This window comes from Sebastes umbrosus, chromosome 23, assembly GCF_015220745.1.
Source record: "Sebastes umbrosus isolate fSebUmb1 chromosome 23, fSebUmb1.pri, whole genome shotgun sequence".
Taxonomy (NCBI): Eukaryota; Metazoa; Chordata; class Actinopteri; order Perciformes; family Sebastidae; genus Sebastes; species Sebastes umbrosus.
This window is the reverse complement of record NC_051291.1, coordinates 3,520,435-3,542,351: the sequence shown is the minus strand read 5'-3', so window position 1 is coordinate 3,542,351 and position 21,917 is coordinate 3,520,435. Positions and strand designations below refer to the sequence as shown.

Below are 21,917 nucleotides of genomic sequence, written 5' to 3'. Positions count from 1 at the left end.
GGTACGACGGAGTATTAGGCCACATTGAGGAAAAAAAAGAATCTGAGATTTTGAGAATAAAGTCATAATATTATAAAGTAATAATTTTGTGAGTTATTTTCTTTTTTTCCCGTAAAGTTCTGGCTTTATTATCGTAATATTACGACGTTTTTCACGTAAAGTTATGACTTTATTCTCATAATATTATGACTTTATTCTGAAATCTCTGGGGGTTTTTTTTCCCTCAATGTGGCCCTAATACTCCATAGTACATTTGCACTTTGGCCCTCACTGCATTATACTTATATATTATATACTTAGACTATAAACTGTGTTATCTTCATCCCAATGCTCAAATGTTTTGCCGCTCCAGACAGATTTTTTATATATTTTTTTGTCTAAAATGGCTCTTTTGATAGTAACGGTTGCTGACACCTAGTCTACAGGTACAGAGCAGGAGGAAGAGGAGGAGAGAAAGAGAGAGAGGAGTGCGGTGCGCGAATAGCAGACAAGATGAGTGACAGTCGGAAACGAAGCAGCATGTAAAATTATGGTATTATGGAAATTATAAGGTTTAGTATAATTATATTGAATAATTTAAGTGATATATGTGCACACATACTTATCATAGGTAAAAACAGCTAAAGCTAAATTTGGCTGAATTATATAAAAGGCAGAAGTTGTTAAAAAATAGAGCCGTTTGGGAGCCGAAAGAGCCGGCTCTTCTTGGTGAGCTGAGCCAAATGATCTGGATCACTAAAAAGAGCCTGAATTCCCATCACTAGATGTGACGTCAGAAACACAGTGTGCCAAAGGGGGGGTACGCTTGTATGTATCCACCAAGAGGTAGCGACTTGAATTAACATTGATAAATTTGATTTATATCTTTATTTGTACTCGTGTATGTTTTAAACTGTTAAGTATGCTGTTTTGTCTTCGTATTACATTAACATTATTCTCATTATTTATATGTTTTAATGATTAAGCTCCGCCCATACGGGCACGCTGACGCTTCAAACAAGCGCTCCTAAGTGAGTCATCCGACTCCCAGCATGCATCGGTAGGTTTCCTCTTCTTCTTCTTCTGGTGTTTGAGAGGCGTTGCCGCAGCTCCTCCTCCTCACTAGTTCTCCTCCAGAGGATTACATATCTCCGTCACACGGCTTTACACACCACAAACAGCTCCACTAGAACCTCCAGAGTCTCTTTATTAACAGATACACATCAAATAAAGGACATAAAGATGGCGAACTACATCCACGTTCCGGACGAGGCTCCAGCTGTTCCTAAAATAAACGTGACAGTCGAGGAGAGCGACTACAGATCCGGAGCTCTGCAGCTCATCAAGGAGCTCCGACCGAGCTGGAAGCCGGCTGAGGTCAAACTAAAGGTACTTTTACTCAATATAACACTTTAACTGGTTAATCTGATAGCTATGACGCGTCTAAATATCCTCTATAGTTCAGTATATCGAGGTTAAAGGCGTGGAAATGGATGTTTAGCTAGCTATAGGAAGCATAATGTTGCCATGAAATCATTTATTTTTAGCCTAAATTTCTTTATATTTTGGCCATTAAAAGTATGCCGAATTATCTATTACAAGCTCATGTTTGCAGTGCACACATAAAAATATAGAAAATAATCACTTTCATTGCTTTGACACTGAAGAAAACCTAAAAATGTGGTATTTATCAGGCAAGTTCTGAAGTGGATTTCAGAGATAAGCCTAAATTTCTTTATATTTTGACATTAAAGCCATTAAAAGTATGCCGAATTATCTATTAGAAGCTCATTTTTGCAGTGCACCCATGGATATATAGACAACTATCACAGGATTGCTTTGATACTGAAGAAAACCTAAAAATGTGATATTTCTCAGGCAAGTTCTGAAGCTGATTTCAAAGATAAGCCTAAATTTCTTTATATTTTGACATTAAAGCCATTAAAAGTATGCCGAATTATCTATTTGAAGCTCCTGTTTGCAGTGCATCCATGGATTTATAGAAAATTAATCACTAAATTACAGTAATAGTAAAGAAAACCTAAAAATGTGATATTTCTCAGGCAAGTTCTGAAGTGGATTTCAGAGATAAGCCTAAATGTCTTTATATTTTGACATTAAAGCCATTAAAAGTATGCCGAATTATCTATTTGAAGCTCCTGTTTGCAGTGCATTCATGGATTTGTGGAAAATTAATCACTAAATTACAGTAATAGTAAAGAAAACCTAAAAATGTGATATTTCTCAGGCAAGTTCTGAAGCTGATTTCAGAGATAAGCCTAAATGTCTTTATATTTTGACATTAAAGCCATTAAAAGTATGCCGAATTATCTATTTGAAGCTCCTGTTTGCAGTGCATTCATGGATTTGTGGAAAATTAATCACTAAATTACAGTAATAGTAAAGAAAACCTAAAAATGTGATATTTCTCAGGCAAGTTCTGAAGCTGATTTCAAAGATAAGCCTAAATTTCTTTATATTTTGACATTAAAGCCATTAAAAGTATGCCGAATTATCTATTTGAAGCTCCTGTTTGCAGTGCATCCATGGATTTATAGAAAATTAATCACTAAGTTACAGTAATAGTAAAGAAAACCTAAAAATGTTATATTTCTCAGTGAAGTTCTGAAGCCATTTGTTGAAGTGGATTTCAAATTTTCTAAGTAGATTTCAGAGATAAGCCTAAATTTCTTTATATTTTGGCAAATTACCCATTTAAAACGTATGCCAAATTATCTATTAGAAGCTCATGTTTGCAATGCACCCATAAATATATAGAAAATAATCACTTTCATTGCTTTGACACTGAAGAAAACCTAAAAATGTGATATTTCTCAGGCAAGTTCTGAAGTGGATTTCAGAGATAAGCCTAAATTTCTTTATATTTTGACATTAAAGCCATTAAAAGTATGCCGAATTATCTATTAGAAGCTCATGTTTGCAGTGCACCTATAAATATATAGAAAAAAATCACTTTCATTGCTTTGACACTGAAGGAAACCAAAAAATGTGATATTTCTCAGGCAAGTTCTGAAGCTGATTTCAGAGATAAGCCTAAATTTCTTTATATTTTGACATTAAAGCCATTAAAAGTATGCCGAATTATCTATTAGAAGCTCCTGTTTGCAGTGCATCCATGGATTTATAGAAAATTAAACACTAAATTACAGTAATAGTAAAGAAAACCTAAAAATGTTATATTTCTCAGTGAAGTTCTGAAGCCATTTGTTGAAGTGGATTTCAGATTTTCTAAGTGGATTTCAGAGATAAGCCTAAATTTCTTTATATTTTGGCAAATTAGTCATTAAGAAAGTATGCCGAATTATCTATTAGAAGCTCCTGTTTGCAGTGTACCCATGGATGTATAGAAAACTATAACTGGATTACCCTTATAGTGAAGAAAACCTTAAAACGTGATATTTCTCAAGCATGTTTTGAAGTGGATTCCAGAGATAAGCCTAAATTTCTTTATATTTTGACAAATTACCCATTAAAAGTATGCCGAATTATCTATTTGAAGCTCCTGTTTGCAGTACATCCATGGATTTATAGAAAATTAATCACTAAATTGCTTTTATACTGAAGAAAACTTAAAAACGTGATATTTCTCAGGCAAGTTCTGTTTGATTATTTTTTTAAGTGGATTTCAGAGATAAGCCTAAATTTCTTTATATTTTGGCAAATTAGCCATTAAAAGTATGCCGAATTATCTATTAGAAGCTCATTTTTGCAGTGCACCCATGGATATATAGACAACTATCACAGGATTGCTTTGATACTGAAGAAAACCTAAAAACGTGATATTTCTCAGGCAAGTTCTGAAGCCATTTGTTCGAAGTGGATTTCAGAGATAATATATTTCACAATAAAGCAAGCAAAATAAGAGAAACCAGCTATTATAATGACACCATAGGCAGCTGAAATGCTAATAAATGTCACTATAAAATAGCTGTGTTGCAGCTTTCGAAAATACTGCTGTAATTCCTCCCCTGTTAAGGGTTAATGTTTTTGCCTTTTGCAAATAGCATCTGCGTCACTTCAGGTTATGATCAAACAAGAAGGAGTTTCTCTCTCTGCTTTTTTGGTGCAGCCTGTAAAATAACAGTACCTGTTCATCTGAGGGTCAGTTTTAACCTGGAGGTGGATATACAGAGAGAAGAGAGCTATATCTGTCAGCTTCAACTCACTATTCTCATCATGCTGCGCCCAGAGTTTCTGGGATTTATGAAATAGGTCGAGAGGCTGAGATGCTATTAAACCTGCAGTATGCAGAATATTTTTGGCATCATTGGGCAGAGCTCCACATCAGCTATGATTGGTTGTTTTTCCTCCAGTCTGTGAAATCTTGCAGATGCCGTTTTGAGCACCGGAGGACACAGAAGCACATGATTTCTTTCTTGTAAACTTCTGGAAGAAACAAACAGAGCATCACTACCGAGTACTTGTATTTACTTAATGTAATTTTACGTGTCCTCCCTGATCTGCCAAAGTCAAACCAATTAAAATAAAACAAACAGAAAAGAGAACATTTTGTCCTAAACATGGAGACACATATGCTCAACATTAAAGCCTGTGCATACATGCATACACCCAGAGCTAGTACCAGTAACGAGTAACAGACTGGGGGGTGTGGCTCCACTTGGTAAACACGGCGAGGATGGGAGCTGGTCACATGCTCCGCCATGCTCTGACTATATTCATCAATGAGGGCAATGTGAGAGCTCAGCAAATGCCTACCATAGTTTCCTCATGCAAAATAAAATTCCTGACCGTCCTGTTTTTCTCAGACAATCCCTTATAGAGTGAACAATTAGGGCTGGTATGTCGGCACCCCCTCCCCAACACCACCACCACCTCTCCACAAAAATGTTCCCAGCTTCCCAGCAGAGACAGTTCAGCTTAAATCAACTCGGACAAGCTCTAATTTTCCAATGCTACATTCATCCTCTCTTTTGTGCAGCTTGCCAGATTCTGACTCCTCTCAGAACTTATGTAATACTCAAAACAATGTAGGTTTCCACAGCACTTAAATAGTATAATGTGGAGGATGGTCCCGCTGTCGTTCCAACTGAAGGCGTCAAGCTAAATCGTTGGAGACAAATTATTGTCTTTTAATTAATTAATTAATATTATTATAATTTCTCCCATTTCTCTTCTCTTTCCTCTTATCTGTCTCTCTGCAGTTTTTCACAGATGGGATAACCAACAAGCTGCTGGGCTGCTACGTGGGCGCAGTCATGCAGGATGTGGTCCTGGTTCGCATTTATGGCAACAAAACGGAGTTGTTGGTCGACCGGGAAAACGAAGTGAAAAGTTTCCGTGTACTACACGAAAACCGCTGCGCCCCACACCTATACTGCACCTTCAACAATGGCCTTTGTTATGAATTTCTGCAAGGAACTGCGCTGGAGCCTGAGCACATCCGCAGCCAACCTGTGTTCAGGTAAAACAACACGCCTTTGTTATGCAACAAAGAGCCTCGAGGGGTGTTATGTGACCTGTTCCCTACCACCCCGAGGCCAGTTATGCAGGGTTGACAATTATCTGAAAAGATTCGAGTTGCTTTAAAGCATTGTTATTAGGTCTAAGTGTATCCTAATAACACTTTTTAACACATTTTTGTTTTCGATTGTTTACTTTTTGTCGTGAATATATGATTTTGCATTCATGAAAACATTTCAATATTTCTTTTTTCCCTTCATAATTTAATTGCTGGACTGTTGCTAACTATTTCTAATTCAAATCCTCCCGTTTTCTACCTTGCAGGCTCATTGCCAGGCAGCTGTCCAAGTACCACGCCATCCATGCCCACAACGGCTGGGTGCCCCAGTCTGACCTGTGGCTGAAGATGGGCAAATACTTTGCTCTCATCCCCAAGTACTTCACGGACCCTGAGCGGAACGCCAGGTGAGGCCGCGTAGTAGATTAAGGTTACTGACATCTGCCAGACGTTCGATGTGGCTGATAGACCTTCAGACATTGTAAAACATTAACGAGAGTTTGATAGTCCTAATTCAGTTTCGTTCTCACAGTCCTGGCTGAGAAGCAAGATGTATTATACATCAGACTGGCCATACGTCATCCAGAGTTAGGCTTTGCTCCCCTGCCACGTCCTAAAAAAGATCCTGATAGAAGGGCTGTGTCATCGCCAAGGCGAGGCCTCCCTTTTGGGGGAAAGAAATGGAGAAAAACTGTTGTCTCCAACTAAATCTCAGCCTATAGATCAAACAGTTGGCTATGAACACTTGGTTATTTACAGACAAACACTTAGCCTAATGATAGGGATTCAATCAAATATGTCTAGAAGTCTGGATAAGCAATATCTGGCCACCGTGTTCGGTCATTGATCCACGGATGAAGACTGACGGCGATCAACTTAGGGTTGAGGCAAGGTCGCTAAATAATTATTAGACATGTGTATAAAACAAACGTTTGTTTGACAAGCCATGAATGCGTACAAACTTGTCGAAATTACAATCCAAAAATACGTCAAATTTGCATTGACGTCTGTGAGATTTTCAGTTTTCTATCTGTCAAAAATGTGTGCGGCCTTGATGTTTTGCGAAGTACTCGTCTGATAAATAAATATACTGACTCACCAGACAGGTTTTAAATTACAGAGATGAAAACGAAGCAAGAACAAACATTTAAAAAGCAGAATACGGATTGAAAAATACAAATTAGGAGTATAAAGTTATTTGAAGAATGATATGAGATAAATTTCGTCACATTTTATTACCAACCCTTTCCTGCATTTAACTGGAAATGATGAAGTACAAAAATACCCCTTTAACAAATAGATTTGAGGAACTTGTATCACATTTTTAGATCTTTTAAGACATTTTTAAAAAGGTAAAAACATGCTCTAATAACATTGTTTGGGAAACATGGCTTTGCCTCTTGTATATTTCCGTTGTGACGTATCTCCACGTGGAAGCATGACTCCCTACCTCTCTTATCAGTGAGTCATAGATGATCCAAGCAGCCACATGTGCGATGGCACAACACCAGAGTTTCCGTTATCAGTGATCAGTTATCAGTTATCAGTTATCAGTGGTTGATGTCTCACATGCCGGAAGAAATACGTGGAATTCCTCTGATAATCTCAGCAGGTGTGACTTCACTTTACAGCTCTTGCACTCCTGAGAGAGAGATAACACAGAAGAGTGAATAACCAGTTCTCTCTAAACAGCATCAAACATAAAAGAGCAGAACCCTGAAAATATGACAAATAATAATTTATTAAAAAAACAAACAGATTATTGCTACTGCTTTCTATGGAAGGGCTCATTAATATTACCCTTAGTTACCACTGTGACTCCTATTTTTTTTTTTAAGTCTTGTATTAGTCTTGCATAAGCTTAAAGCTTTACAAGTAGGGCTGTCCAATCGATTAGAATATTTAATCGTGATTAATCGCATGATTGTCCATTAATCACACATTTTTTATCTGTTCAAAATGTACCTTAAAGGGAGATTTATCAAGTATTTAATACTCTTATCAACATGGGAGTGGGCAAATATGCTGCTTTATGCAAATGTATGTATATATTTATTATTGGAAATCAATTAACACAAAACAATGACAAATATTGTCCAGAAACCCTCACAGGTACTGCATTTAGCATAAAACATATATGCTCAAATCATAACATGGCAACAGCTGTCAGTGTGTCAGTGTGCTGACTTGACTATGACTTGACCCCAAACTGCATGTGATTATCATAAAGTGGGCATGTCTGTAAAGGGGAGACTCGTGGGTACCCATAGAACCCATTTTCATTCACATATCTTGAGGTCGGAGGTCAAGGGACCCCTTTGAAAATGGCTATGTCAGTTTTTCCTCACCAAAATTTAGAGCAAGTTTGGAGCGTTATTTAGCCTCCCTCCTGACGAGCTAGTATGACACGGTTGGATTCCTTAGGTTTTCTTATTTCATATGATGCAAGTATCTTCACTCTAGCTTTAAAACTGCCACAAGTTGTGTTAATGCGTTAAAGAAATGATTGGTGTTAAAACAAATTTGCGTTAACGTGTTTATTATCACGTAAACTTTGACAGCTCTACTTACAAGTACTTGTATTACTCTTAAATATCCTTTAACCAGAGGATATTAAAAAACAATACACACCCCAGCAACAGCCTGTTCACCGCCTGCTGCCGTCCGGCATCACTCACATGTCCCTGTGCAACCCTGTGTTGTGGAATGACACAAACAAACCTTGTAATTCTATCTCTTCATCTAAATATGTATGTTACCTCAGTTCCACTGTAAGCTGGGTGTGTCTCTATAACAACACAAAACAATACAGGTGCGCTCCATCACAGACAAGTGGAGTTATGACATGTTGTTTGAACATTGCGTTTGTAATAACAACTACCGTCAGCGAAACCCGCAGCGTCTTTGGCGTTCTTCTATGTTGAAGGCAAAAACAATTAAAATAGGCGTGGCGTGTGTTTTTACGACCACGAGGAATGAAGCCGGCTTTTTCCATTGTGAGTTGCACAATGTTTGTTTACTGTCAGCACGTCGTCTCCTGATCATGTCCCGTGACCACGAAATGTTAGCAGTCACATGGTCTGACAAATAAACGATTTAACTAAACAAATCTAAGCAGCCAGAGAAAGACAATTTGCATTAAATAAAGACATTTTCTAGAAAATGGAAATGCACAAAAATTAGTATACTGCTGTATGTAAGTAGCACTGTGACTGAGCAGCGTGTAGAGCTGCAGTTATTAATCTTTTAATCATTTTGAGTAATTTTAAGAAAAAAGCTTCTTAAATGTGAATATGTTCTTTACTCCTCTATGATAGAAAACTGAATATCTTTGAGTTGTGCACAAAACGAGACATTTGAGGACATCATCTTACAATCACAATCACAATTTTCTGACATTTTATAGACCGAACAACTAATCGATTAATTTTGAAAATAGTCGACAGATTAATCGGCAATGAAAATAATCGTTAGTTGCAGCCCGACCGTCATTAATGATAAAACTACTGTAATAATAGAACCTAATCTAACAGGCAGGAAACGTAGTTGTAAACAAGCTGTAGTGAGGACTCAAAGCCACTAAATCTTTTATTCTAGTAGTAAAATTGGGAGGATTTCAGTTGACCTTTCTTTTAACGAAGCGGAAACGTTCGTCAAAGTTAACGCGATAATAACACGTTAACACAAATTCATTATAACGCCGCTAATTTCTTTAACGCATTAACACAACTTGCGATTTTTAGGTTGTAGTGGGCTCAGTTTTAAAGCTAGAGTGAAGATACTGGTATCATATGAAACTAGAAAACCTAAAGAATCCATTGTTACCAATGCTATCTTGTCGGGAAGGAGACTAAATAACGCTCCAATCTTGAAAAACCTGCAATTTTCAAAGGGATCCCTTGACCTCTGACCTCCAGATATGTGAGACATGCCCACTTTATGATAATCACATGCAGTTTGGGGCAAGTCATAGTCAAGTCAGCACACTGACACACTGACAGCTGTTGTTGCCTGTTGGGCTGCAGTTTGCCATGTTATGATTTGATCATATTTCTTTATGCTAAATGCAGTACCTGTGAGGGTTTCTGGACAATATCTGTCATTGTTTTGTGTTGTTAATTGATTTCCAATAATAAATATGTACATACGTTTGCATAAAGCAAGAATATTTGTCCTCTCCCATGTTGATAAGAGGATTAAATACTTGACAAATCTCCTTTTTAAGGTACATTTAGAACAGATAAAAAAATGTGTGATCTTTTTCCTCCACTTTTGCCACATAAAGTGTATTGTGAAGTCTGTTATTCATTTCTCTTGCTTCTTATTTTCAGTTCCCGTTTCTATCCTTATCTCTATTTCTAAGTCTACTTTCAGGTTCCCCCATACCGACCATACCTCCATCTTGTCCGTTTCTATTAATACTAATACCTCTCCTCTGTGACTCTGCCCCCTCCAGGTTGCGTACGGAGGTGCCCAGCCCACGGTGCCTCCGAGAAGAGCTGGTGTGGCTCCAGCAGAGCTTGTCTGTGCTGGGCTCCCCCGTTGTTCTCTGCCACAACGACCTGCTCTGCAAAAACATAATATATAATGAGGAGGCAGGTGAGTATTAACTGCACAAGTGTAGTCATATAGACATTACCGTGTGTGACTGAATTGTGTTGTAGTGTGAACCGCATTGGTCTCTGCGCTCAGGTAGGACTGCATTAACTTGCACTTCCTCGAAACCCTAGTAGTGACATGCTTCACTCATTGTCGGTGTTTGCATTGGGCTGCAGGCGTCGAATTAGAACGGTCAGAAAAGACAAATTTGGATGCTCTGTTTTTGCTCCAGATGGAAATCCCCGTTTGAAAAACAAAGTTGATTGATGGGGATCGGAGGGTGGGGCAAAGTGGAGTGCATCTGCTTCCAGTTAATTTGGCCAATATGTATTAAAGCAACTCATCCACACCTCTTAAATTAAAGTTGTGTGTTGACTAATGAGGATTAGAGGGTGAGGCAAAGTTTTGTGTATGTGCCACAAATAGATTTGCATCTGTAACAGATTTGATTTCAGATTTTCCATATCTTTTTTTTTTAAATCCGGGAAACCCCCCCTGTAACAAGACCTCGTTCAGAGGTGCAAATCGATTTCTAATATGGATTTCATTTATTTTTCCAAAATTGTGTCTGATCTGTCGTTCTAATTCTGTTCTGTAAACTTAAACCACTGTTATCAGCCTGAAAAAAACAATACCATTACATCATACCACATACCAAGTTTTATTGAGAGCACATGTTTTTGGTGCTTTTCTTTTTTTTTTTTTGTGTTGATGAAATGAAGATCGACCTGTCCTCAGGAAAACTTAGTAGTCTGGGCGACTTTATATTATACTGGTCAATGAGACTCAGGGAAACTGTTCTAATCATTGTCTTTGTCAGGTTAAACGGGTGACAACGAATAAGGAAGGGGGGAAAGACGAGAGTTCAGGGTTTTTTGATGCATGTGGGAGTTGGGGATGGGGGGGTGATTTTAGAGCTGTCAGCCCCCTCGTCGGATTCGCGGCGAGGGGCGGGGCCCTTCTCACAGCTCCTTGTGTCTAGCCTTTCTCCCCTAGGAATGACAGCCGAGGCTGGGGCTGCTCCCGCGCCGCCCTGCCCTGGGGAGGCAATGGAGAGAGACAAACCTCACGCACAGTCGGCTTTGAGGGGCCCTCGCGTAGTCTGCCCACTGCTCAGGTTAATCGGGATGAGTTCACGGCAGCAGTAGGAGTTCACGTTCCTCCCTATTACCCTCCAATGCTACTCGCCCACCACCGGTTGTCCCTACTGACTGTAGTGAGGCTGGTTATTACACACATCTTTATGGTTTGCACTTGCTTCAAGTCACTCTGAGCACCAGCCTTCAAGTGTAAAGCTACTTTTCCGTCACTGCTCCTTACTTCGCAATTTCCATTTCATAGCATCAGTATTGATCACTGGGCAGACCATATACAAGTGGAAGGATATGTCTGGTGATATTCTGTATTTGTGTTATATTGTCAACAAATCCCATGAAAAAAAAATTGCCTGTGTAGTTAAAACCTTCTCTAAATATATATATATATACATATATATATATATATATATATATATATAATTCCTCTGTGCCATAGTGAGCCACACTATTTTTGACTGGGCGACATGATGAACACACACAATGTAGTTTATTTTGAGTTAATAACACATTCACCATCCAAATACTCATTAGTGCACCAAATGTGCATTAATCCACTGCTGAAAATAGTCAATAAATGTATATTTTAGTAACATTTGCTACAAAAAACTAAATGAAAGTGTAAATTTGTGACTCACTATTTAGAGATTTGTCTTCAGAAAGGATGGGCTGAGAGCCACAGACATGCAGGGGAAGTTAGAAAGTATTGAGAGATGTTGGTCTTTTCATGGAATTTGTTGAAATTAACAATAATATATAGAATATCATCAGCTTTATCCTTTTGCAGCTGAAACATGCTTCTGCAAAAATGCGGGGAAATACCTGTACCTGTGCCTGAGGGCACAGAAAAAAGTGTTTCTGGGTAAACATAGCTCACACGTAGGAGAGTAGACGTGCACACCTGCAGACTCTCATTTGAATCTGTGGTTCTTTATATCAAAAAACAAGTGCTGATTTGTTTCAGCAAGGAAAGATACCCAGTTTCACTGGGATTGGGCCGGCGTAGAACACCCTGAAAGGGAAAATGCACCACTTTTTATGTGGATGTCCAGTCAGTGTTGAGAGGAAATGTAGTTGATTGAAGCAATAAAGTTGATTTTGCAGCTGTAGAATCTGTTATTCTTCCTGCGTCCAGCGCCGTCATTTGACATGATGTAGTTGGAGTGCAAGTAAGAACGACAGACTGCTATTTCAGTTTGGATTTCTAGACTCCGCCTCTGCAAAGCCAGGGATCGTACATGCTCTTGATGTCGCTCAAAAAACAATACAGAGCTTCCTTGTTCTCTTCACTTGTACCGTCTGCAAACTTGTGCGCAATGTTGCTTTTATTGACTACATTCATCATCAACACTGATTGGACATCCACGTTAAAGGTGGCAAATGTTCCCGTTTAAATTCTTGTACATTCAGTTGTGACAAATACAACATGCTAATATTAAGTTAATGAACAGTATAGTATCTATTGAACAGACATTTATTGAAAAAGGCTGTGCTCAACATCCATGCATATTTGCAGAATCATATTTCCAGGCTTCAATAAGTAAGGTTGAGGTTCTTTTTTTTGGAAGTATTATTAATTAAAAGCCAGAATAGAAATGAATTTCCTCTTATCCCCCAGTACCTCTAGTTAAATCACATGTTGGCTTAACACTGCAACTAGACCACCCCTACAGATGACACCCTCAATGGAATGGACACCAGGATAATGTGCATTTCTGACCGCGCCCACCTCAAGCTCTCTTAACCGTCGTTGCAATGCTCATCTTACTCTGCACTTACAGCCTTTTGTTGACTTTAAAAAAAGACAGAGTAGGCATGGAGAGAAACTGAACAGCTACACGCTGCTTCCTGTCACCTCTTAGCTGCCAAGCGCGACCGCAGACAAGCCACCACTCACTGTATTGATAAAACCATAAACAGAAGTGGAAAGCTAATTTTTCTCAGTTTTCAAACTGTTAAAAGTTTCAAATCTACTCTCAACAAGTGCTGCTTTCTTCTTTCTTCCTTTTGTCTCTCTTTACTGTGTCTCTCAGCCTCTAACACGGGCTGCTTTAGTTTCCCTGCCTCTCTCACTTTCACTCAAGAAAAGAGAAACACATTTTACTGGGTCCCAAAGGGCCACAAAACCCCGCAGCTCAGCAGCCAACAGGAAACCCCCTCAAAGATTGTGTCACTCGCAGAAGCCGCGGAGGTGTCACGCTATTGGGTTCGCAGTGGACCAATGGGAAGGGAGCATTGGAGGGGAGTGTTGTGAGAAGGGGAAGTGAGGTTGCATGTGTTTGGGTGCGGGTGGGGGGGGGGAGGTTGGAGGTAAAGGAATGGGAGCTTGGCTGCGGGGGCCTGATGTTTTTTCGACACTGTGCGTGGGAGCAAGAATGGATAAAGAGACAAATATGTCAGTGTGAGAGTGAGTGAGCGAGCATGTGTGAAAGATGTGTTTGCCCCAACCTTTTCATCTGCTGCACAGGGGGGGCTATAGCCACTGCCCGGAGGTGTTCAGTTGTGTCCCGCTAGGACCTACACGTCGGCTGGTAACCCACCTCAAAGTGTCTTTCTCTGTAGTCCAGCACCACCTCAAAAACTACATGTTAAACCAAAGAAATTAGCCTAGGCCAAAACAAACAAAGAGTGGAGACATTTGATAATGATATTTATTTATCTGCATATATTTCTGTAACAACCGGGCTTGTAAAAAGTAAGGGTTTGTATTTTGAGATCAACCACCACCATTTCGAAATCTTCCCTCCTTTTGTTCATTGTTAACGCCGACGCCTCATATCTCTCACTGACCTTCAAATGCAAATCAACAACACATTCTTTGACCGGATTTACAAGTTAAACAGACACTTTGTCCAGACGTAGATGAATGTTTTTTAAGCATTCAAGCTGTTAGTCGAGATGTACGGGATCCTCATAAACATCACAAGACTATAAAAAACGTTTTAAATTGGCGCGTCTAAAAGGTTTAGTGTGTATCTAAAGAGCTATAACTCCAGTTATTGCTCTCTCTTGAGAGAGCATGAATCAAACAGTGTGTTGCTGTACATTTGCTTTGGCAGCTCACTGTGCTTTTAGTGTCTCTTTTCGTGTTTTACTATCTTCCTCCCTTTGTCTCTCTTGCTTTCTTTGCCCCCTTTCTTTCCCCCTCCATCTCTTCAAAACATAATAACTCAGCCATTTTATCTTTTTTTTTATTCTGTGCATGTATCCAAAACAAACATTCTCTAAAAAAGCCAGATGTACTACTTTTTTTTTTTTTTTTCTTGCTCGTTTTTTGTCTGCGTTCCATGTGTTGCATCAAACATTTTTCATCTCTGCTAATGTAACCCGGCTGCCTTTTTTTGAGGTCTTGCGGAAAAAAAAAAGGCTGATAAATCGGTTACTAGTGCATCTAATCATTGGAGATTGACCACTCAATGTGCAAACTAACTGTATGTTCTTGTATGCTTCCCTTGTAGTCCTTAACAAAAGCTTTTATTCTGAATATAACTCCCTAAACTTAACAGCATGATTGTCCTAAACATTATACTGCATGTGTAGGAAATGTTTGTAATTATTTTCAGAAGAATACGTTTTAAATGTGTCTTCCCTTTATTTCATTTCCTGTCCTGAAGTCTCCCAAACTAGTCTTAACGTTCCTCAAAATGCAAGCTCTTACTCCTTGTCCCACAATCGGCTAACTAGCCAGCCACTCCAGTTCAGACAGGAAGAAAGTTACAGTATGAAAAGCCTTGACATTCAGAGTTATCAAAGGGAAAACACATCATAATCATTTTATGTCTGCTGCCCGTGTCTCCTGTCTAAACGACGCTGCTTCTCTCTCCAGGCAATGTAAAGTTCATTGACTACGAGTACGCTGGGTACAATTACCAAGCCTACGACATTGGGAATCATTTCAATGAGTTTGCTGGTGAGTGTGTCTTCTTCTTGCACTGCTTGATATGTATAAATAAAAAAGAGATGTGTGTATGAAATGCTCATTGTGTGTGTTTTATGTGTTGCAGGCCTGAATGAGGTGGATTATAGTAACTACCCTCAGAGGGCCTTTCAGCTGCAGTGGCTCCGCTCCTACCTGGAGGCCTATAAGGAGCTCAAAGGCCAAGGCACTGAAGTGACGGACGGAGAGGTGGAAGTTCTTTACGTCCAAGTCAACCGATTTGCCCTGGTAAGCATTTCTATTTGCACATGCATTATGAAACACATTAGATTACAGTAGAGCACATCTGGAGAGAAAAAAAAAAGTGCTCAAAAACATGGCGCTACTAAACCTGAGGGGGCACACCCTATTTATCCCTGATAATGCGTCACTGTGAACAACACATCTGTGTTTAAATCAACAGGAGGAGAATTTGTAATGTTATCTGTTAGCAGCAGCTGGGCAGAACAGTCCTGATTGGATAAATAGCGGAGCTACTAACGTTAACGGAGGTGCCATTAAGTTATTATTATGAGACGTTCACGGACTGCTCAGCAAAATGACAATTGGGTGAAAGATAAATTACAACCAAGCCCGGCCGGCCGTCGATCCGGAGTTTCGTAGTGGCCAAACGACTGTATGCAACTTCCGTGTCAGACACGTGATGCATTGGGCCCAAAAAATACTTTTTCCCATAGACTTACATTGGGAAAGAGACGTCTGTAACTCAGCGGATAATTTTTTTTGGAGGTGAATCAACTTCCCATCGAACACTCTAATAGTCCTTATTTAAAAAATCAAGTTTTTAAAGTTGTAAAACGCACTAATAGCCGAATCCAGAGTTATTTCCCTTCCTCCGTTCATGTGAGTGAGACGCTGTAGCGCAAGCCGTGACGACGGCGTGACGTTAGGACCCCGCAAAGATTTCAAAACTGGCAGATACAATTTCTGAGTGGCAGACAAAACACTTGCCTGCCACAGTGGCAGGATGTAAAATAAGTTAATTTCAGACCGTGGTTGTGAGCCTCGGTTGGAGTAGTGGCTTGTTTTCACCCATATTGAGTTCTGTTTGCTAAAACACTTGTGCTTGACGTGCCTTGAGGGCAGTGAAGGCTGATACCGAACAGTTGGTGAAACAAAGTTGTCACCGGATCTGATCAGAATATGAAGAAATGTAACGTCAGTATTAAATGAACATGTGCTGTATTTTCTCAGTAGTTAAACAGTTAATAATGTTAGCCTTGTCATATACTGTACGGTGAAGGATATGGTGAAAGGATTGAAACTGAACACTTGTAGAGCAAAGTGTAAAGCGTCCTCGGGGCTTCATCTGAGGGGATTTTCCAGGCCTGCAGCCAGGTGTTGGGTCAGCAAACATGGGTTACAGCATGATGCGGGTTAAACAGAGTACAGAGTGATGCAGGCCATAACATGCCTCCGCTACCTGCTCTGATTACGAGAGGTAGATGTGTATGGATGTTTGTGATGTGCCCACTGAGGCGGCCACCGGCCAGCGCACGGGAAGGCGCTCCTAATGACAACTTGTTACCCTTGTTTACTGTCAAGAGGGAAAAAGAGGGCAGTGTGGAGGATGGGCAGCAATTGTGTTTCTGTGTCAGCTATTTGTTGCTGTTGCCATAGGGGCTTCTGCTGGCTTTGTGCATGCTTGAGTGTGCTGTGTTGGGTTATTAGAAACGGCATTTACTGTTTAGACGGCGAGTACATGCTAATCCTTTGTGTCTCTGCGATGTTCTCTCTCTCCTGTGTCCAGGCATCTCATTTCTTCTGGGGTCTCTGGGCTCTGATTCAGGCCAAGGTCTCCACCATCGACTTTGACTTCTTGGGGTATGTTGCCGTCTTGAAAATAATCCATCAAGCTCACTTTATCAACAGCTCTGTTTAAGAACAAAATGTGACCCATCCAGATTGATTATCATTTGTGTCACCGCAGCGCACGGTGTGTTTAGCTAACATGTATATTTTTATCTCGTCGCTGACGCCGCTCTCCTCTCTGTGCGTCTCAGATATGCAGTCCTGCGCTTCAACCAGTACTTCAAGATGAAACTGGAGGTAGCTGAGCTCAACTTACCCGAATAAACCCACCCTCACACCCCCCTTCATCTTCTCTTCCTCCCTTCCAATCTGCTCTGAACCTCACATGACGACCGCAGAGCGCCCCGTAGGGGTTTTTTAAGTAGGGAAGAGCCAGACTGAGAGTCTGTCCTGCTCAGTGCCTACAGGTCCCCTCTACATTAACCGCTAAGTCGCCCAAGTCATTTGTAACGTGGGCGCGTGTGTGAAGTAGAGACTTGAGACCTGCTATAATGTGAAACCCACATGGCTAAATTTGCTGCGGTATTCTAATATCAATTAGACTAACATGATATCAGCGTATTGTATTTGTAAGCAGCTTTTTTTCCTCGTAGCTCAAATCGTTACGATAATAAGACGAAGGTGGTCACCTCATTCGCAGCCACCTACATGACCGACAGGTGGCCCAAACACTAATCTGATCGCCTGGAGACTTCCTTCCTCGTATGCGCATTCGTGTGGGGAAAAAACCCTTCGAGAGCCGGCCCAGCTAACGACCAAATTTATAGCGAAGTGAAAGCAACACAAAGCCCGCTTTGTTCGCTGAAGATGAAAGAAAAAAAAAGAAATGCCAACATGGAAAGGCCAGTGCTGTCCCTTAAACCCATTTGAGATGAGCCAAATCAAAAAAAAGAAAACTTGTGGCCTGCCTTGTGACTGTCTTGTTTTCACCCTTATTTTCCTCAGCATACTGTATGCACGGGTGGTGCGCCAGAGAAGCCGTGTGGTTGTTGTCGCTGCGTAGTTTGGTGAGGGCTTGTGTGTTTTGACTTTCTGGACTGAAGGTAGAAACACGGAGTTGGGAGGAGAGCGTCTTGTGTTTACATCTAACTTCTCCCTTTGGTTAAATAGTCATACTGTTTGTCTTTTGACTCGAGGGAGATTTTCACTGTAACGTACGTTTCGTGTTCGTTTTTGGCTTCTGTCTTAAGTCTTAACTGTGAGGACAAGCTCGCATCTCACTGTAATTTGAACATTCCTTGTTCATGCTAGATAGGAGACAGTTCACATGGTAGCAGTGTCGGGGGAACTTTATTCACTGTGACATCGACTGTAAGACATGCTGTAATAAACGAGACCAAACCATTATATTGTCTGCTCCGTGTCCGTCAGGGAACGTTCGGGGGAATCATCTTTACAAAAAAACACTGCTGTTCAGTCCTAATGAAGTAAGGACGTTTTATACACGTGTAGACCAGTTTTCATTCATGTGAGTGTATTAAGATAAGTGTGATGATCTGTCGCATTGCTGAGCCCGCTGTTGGCATTCATCGTTTTAGTGTTGAGGGTCTGTTGAAAAGTGGAGAAGTGGAGTTACACACACATCTGTGTTTGGTTAAAATGTAATGAAAGTCAGTTGTTGGTGGGACTGGAGGAGCAAGAGCACCATCTGTTGGAGGGAGAAAAAAAAAAATAATGGCTGCTGTCAGTAACTTCTTGATATTCACCTTTTGACCTTGAGCTTTAGGAGGCCACTCTTAAAAAAACTAAAACAAGTTTAATCTCTTGGTTACTTTAACAAGCCTACACCAAAGTGCTGTTTTTTTGCTTGTACATAATGCACACTTTTTTTCATTTTCCATGTAGCACAAAAGAGACTTAGAATAACAGTTATATAGACTTTTTTATACTTGTTGTTGAGGTCTTTGAGAGTGTGGATGTTTGCGGATGCAGCAGCAGATGACTCTTGGACAAACATAGCATATTTTTAAAACAGCATTACATCATTTAAAGGGCCAAGAAGAGGCTGATTTTCAGGTTTCTTTACATAACGGTTTGCATATGGCATGTTTGCCCATGTGTTCTCTGCTGTGACAAGTTTGCAAAGCTCCGTGATGAGACCATTACTGACACGACTGGATAAACACGTCTCATGTTCACACTAGTCTGCCGGTGTGCCTGTTGACAGCTCTTATTTTGTACTCGCAGTTTTGAAGTTTTTGAAGGCTGAATTACGATTGCAGAATATGAATAATATGAATTTGAAATGTGTGTACGTTGGCTCCTGCCATGTGAAAATCTTCCATAAAAGCGTATTTGATTGGTAAAGTGAAGTTGTCCGGTTTGACTTGTAACATGTTAAGGGTCTATGAAAGATAATCTGTTGGGTGTCCGGTTAGTGCCCTTACCATGTCAGACCACATTAACACATAACATGCATCAATTAATTTGCAAATTTGACTACCGTAAAATCAGAATATTAAAAATAATACTGCTGAAATATTTCCTCTAGGCTTTATTTCCCCATGTATGTGAAACGAATGAAGGCATTTAACGTGTGCGTCATACGTAGGTCATCTTAGCACTGCTAATAACATGAACCTGCACTACTATTTAACATTGTACAAAAGTCTGTTCTTTAACTTCTCTGGCCACTTTAGCATATGTTTATATGTACAGTAAAAAACACATGTAATAATATCTTTGCTTGTTCTCAAATGTGAATGAATGTACATAGAGGGAGTTCTTTTTTTTAAGTTGCATTAAAGTGAATAGTTGCCTGGGGTAAGAGGTGAAATAAAAAAAAAAATAATGACATTTTCAATACTGTAAACAAGCTTTGAAAAATAAAGTCTATTTACCCTTATCTGTGTCTTCATGTTGTCTTGTGACTCAGGGAGTTCTCTGTTTTTGTTTCTGGTTTACCAGTTAAAATAGTTAAAATATTTGTGGACATTTTTGGGCAGAGGGTCAATTTTATTTCAACAAAATAACAATTGTTAAAATATTTTTATGATCACTGACCAAAGTATTTTTTACTTGGATTTTTTTATATAAAATATTTCATATTTTCTTTTATTTTTTGTTGTACCAATTTAGTCTAATGGATTTTCCTATTCACCTATTACTTGGATTAAGTTCAAATTTGCAATAATTGTGATGTGCTATCTGCCCTATTACTACTACTAACTTATCTTATTTTTTCAATATACTATACGACTTTTTTTTTTTTTTTAAATACTGACTTTTTACATTTTATTCCATATACAATAATTACTTTTAAATCACTTATTTTATTTTTTCGACATGACTTTTTTATTTTTTAAAAACATAACTGACTTTTATTTTTTAAAACTTTTTTCAATTATTATATTACATAACTTAATTTAAAAAAAAAAACTGACTTATTTTATTTTTCGACATACAAAACTGACTTTTTTATTTATTTTTTTTAATTACTTATTCATTTATTTTTTAACATACTATGACTTTTTAAATATTTTTCCAACATACTATACTATGACTTTTTTTTCAAGAAATTAACGACATACTATACTATGACTTTTTTTTCATAAAATTAGTGACATACTATACTATGACTTTTTTTCAAGAAATTAACGACATACTATACTATGACTTTTTTTCATAAAATTAGTGACATACTATACTATGACTTTTTTTCAAGAAATTAACGACATACTATACTATGACTTTTTTTTCATAAAATTAGTGACATACTATACTATGACTTTTTTTTCATAAAATTAGTGACATACTATACTATGACTTTTTTTCATAAAATTAGTGACATACTATACTATGACTTTTTTTCAAGAAATTAACGACATACTATACTATGACTTTTTTTTCATAAAATTAGTGACATACTATACTATGACTTTTTTTTCATAAAATTAACGACATACTATACTATGACTTTTTTTCATAAAATTAGTGACATACTATACTATGACTTTTTTTCAAGAAATTAACGACATACTATACTATGACTTTTTTTTCAAGAAATTAACGACATACTATACTATGACTTTTTTTTCAAGAAATTAACGACATACTATACTATGACTTTTTTTCATAAAATTAGTGACATACTATACTATGACTTTTTTTCAAGAAATTAACGACATACTATACTATGACTTTTTTTCATAAAATTAGTGACATACTATACTATGACTTTTTTTTCATAAAATTAGTGACATACTATACTATGACTTTTTTTTCATAAAATTAGTGACATACTATACTATGACTTTTTTTTCAAGAAATTAACGACATACTATACTATGACTTTTTTTCATAAAATTAGTGACATACTATACTATGACTTTTTTTCAAGAAATTAACGACATACTATACTATGACTTTTTTTTCATAAAATTAGTGACATACTATACTATGACTTTTTTTTCATAAAATTAGTGACATACTATACTATGACTTTTTTTTCATAAAATTAACGACATACTATACTATGACTTTTTTTCATAAAATTAGTGACATACTATACTATGACTTTTTTTCAAGAAATTAACGACATACTATACTATGACTTTTTTTTCATAAAATTAGTGACATACTATACTATGACTTTTTTTCAAGAAATTAACGACATACTATACTATGACTTTTTTTTCATAAAATTAGTGACATACTATACTATGACTTTTTTTCAAGAAATTAACGACATACTATACTATGACTTTTTTTTCATAAAATTAGTGACATACTATACTATGACTTTTTTTTCATAAAATTAGTGACATACTATACTATGACTTTTTTTTCAAGAAATTAACGACATACTATACTATGACTTTTTTTTCAAGAAATTAACGACATACTATACTATGACTTTTTTTCATAAAATTAGTGACATACTATACTATGACTTTTTTTCAATAAATTAACGACATACTATACTATGACTTTTTTTTCAAGAAATTAACGACATACTATACTATGACTTTTTTTCATAAAATTAGTGACATACTAT

At 38.1% G+C, this 21,917-nt stretch overlaps 1 protein-coding gene across 1 annotated transcript; it reads left to right on the top strand.

Moving 5' to 3' along the window:
• Positions 1 to 1,075: 1,075 nt before the first annotated feature.
• Positions 1,076 to 19,766, top strand: etnk1 (ethanolamine kinase 1). Its single transcript, XM_037760208.1, has 8 exons — positions 1,076 to 1,368; positions 5,163 to 5,422; positions 5,746 to 5,886; positions 9,936 to 10,078; positions 14,999 to 15,082; positions 15,177 to 15,337; positions 16,860 to 16,933; positions 17,113 to 19,766. Exons 1-8 carry the CDS (start codon positions 1,222 to 1,224, stop codon positions 17,183 to 17,185), a joined length of 1,083 nt encoding a protein of 360 aa, XP_037616136.1. The 5' UTR covers positions 1,076 to 1,221; the 3' UTR covers positions 17,186 to 19,766.
• The last annotated feature ends 2,151 nt before the right edge of the window (positions 19,767 to 21,917 follow it).

Bases quoted from the DNA above. Each gene is read 5' to 3' on its own strand.
- etnk1 (XM_037760208.1), top strand. From the start codon at position 1,222: ATGGCGAACTACATCCACGTTCCGGACGAGGCTCCAGCTGTTCCTAAA. The intron at 10,079-14,998 runs GTGAGTATTAAC...TTCTCTCTCCAG, and splicing joins AATATATAATGAGGAGGCAG to GCAATGTAAAGTTCATTGAC. The intron at 15,083-15,176 runs GTGAGTGTGTCT...TATGTGTTGCAG, and splicing joins TCATTTCAATGAGTTTGCTG to GCCTGAATGAGGTGGATTAT.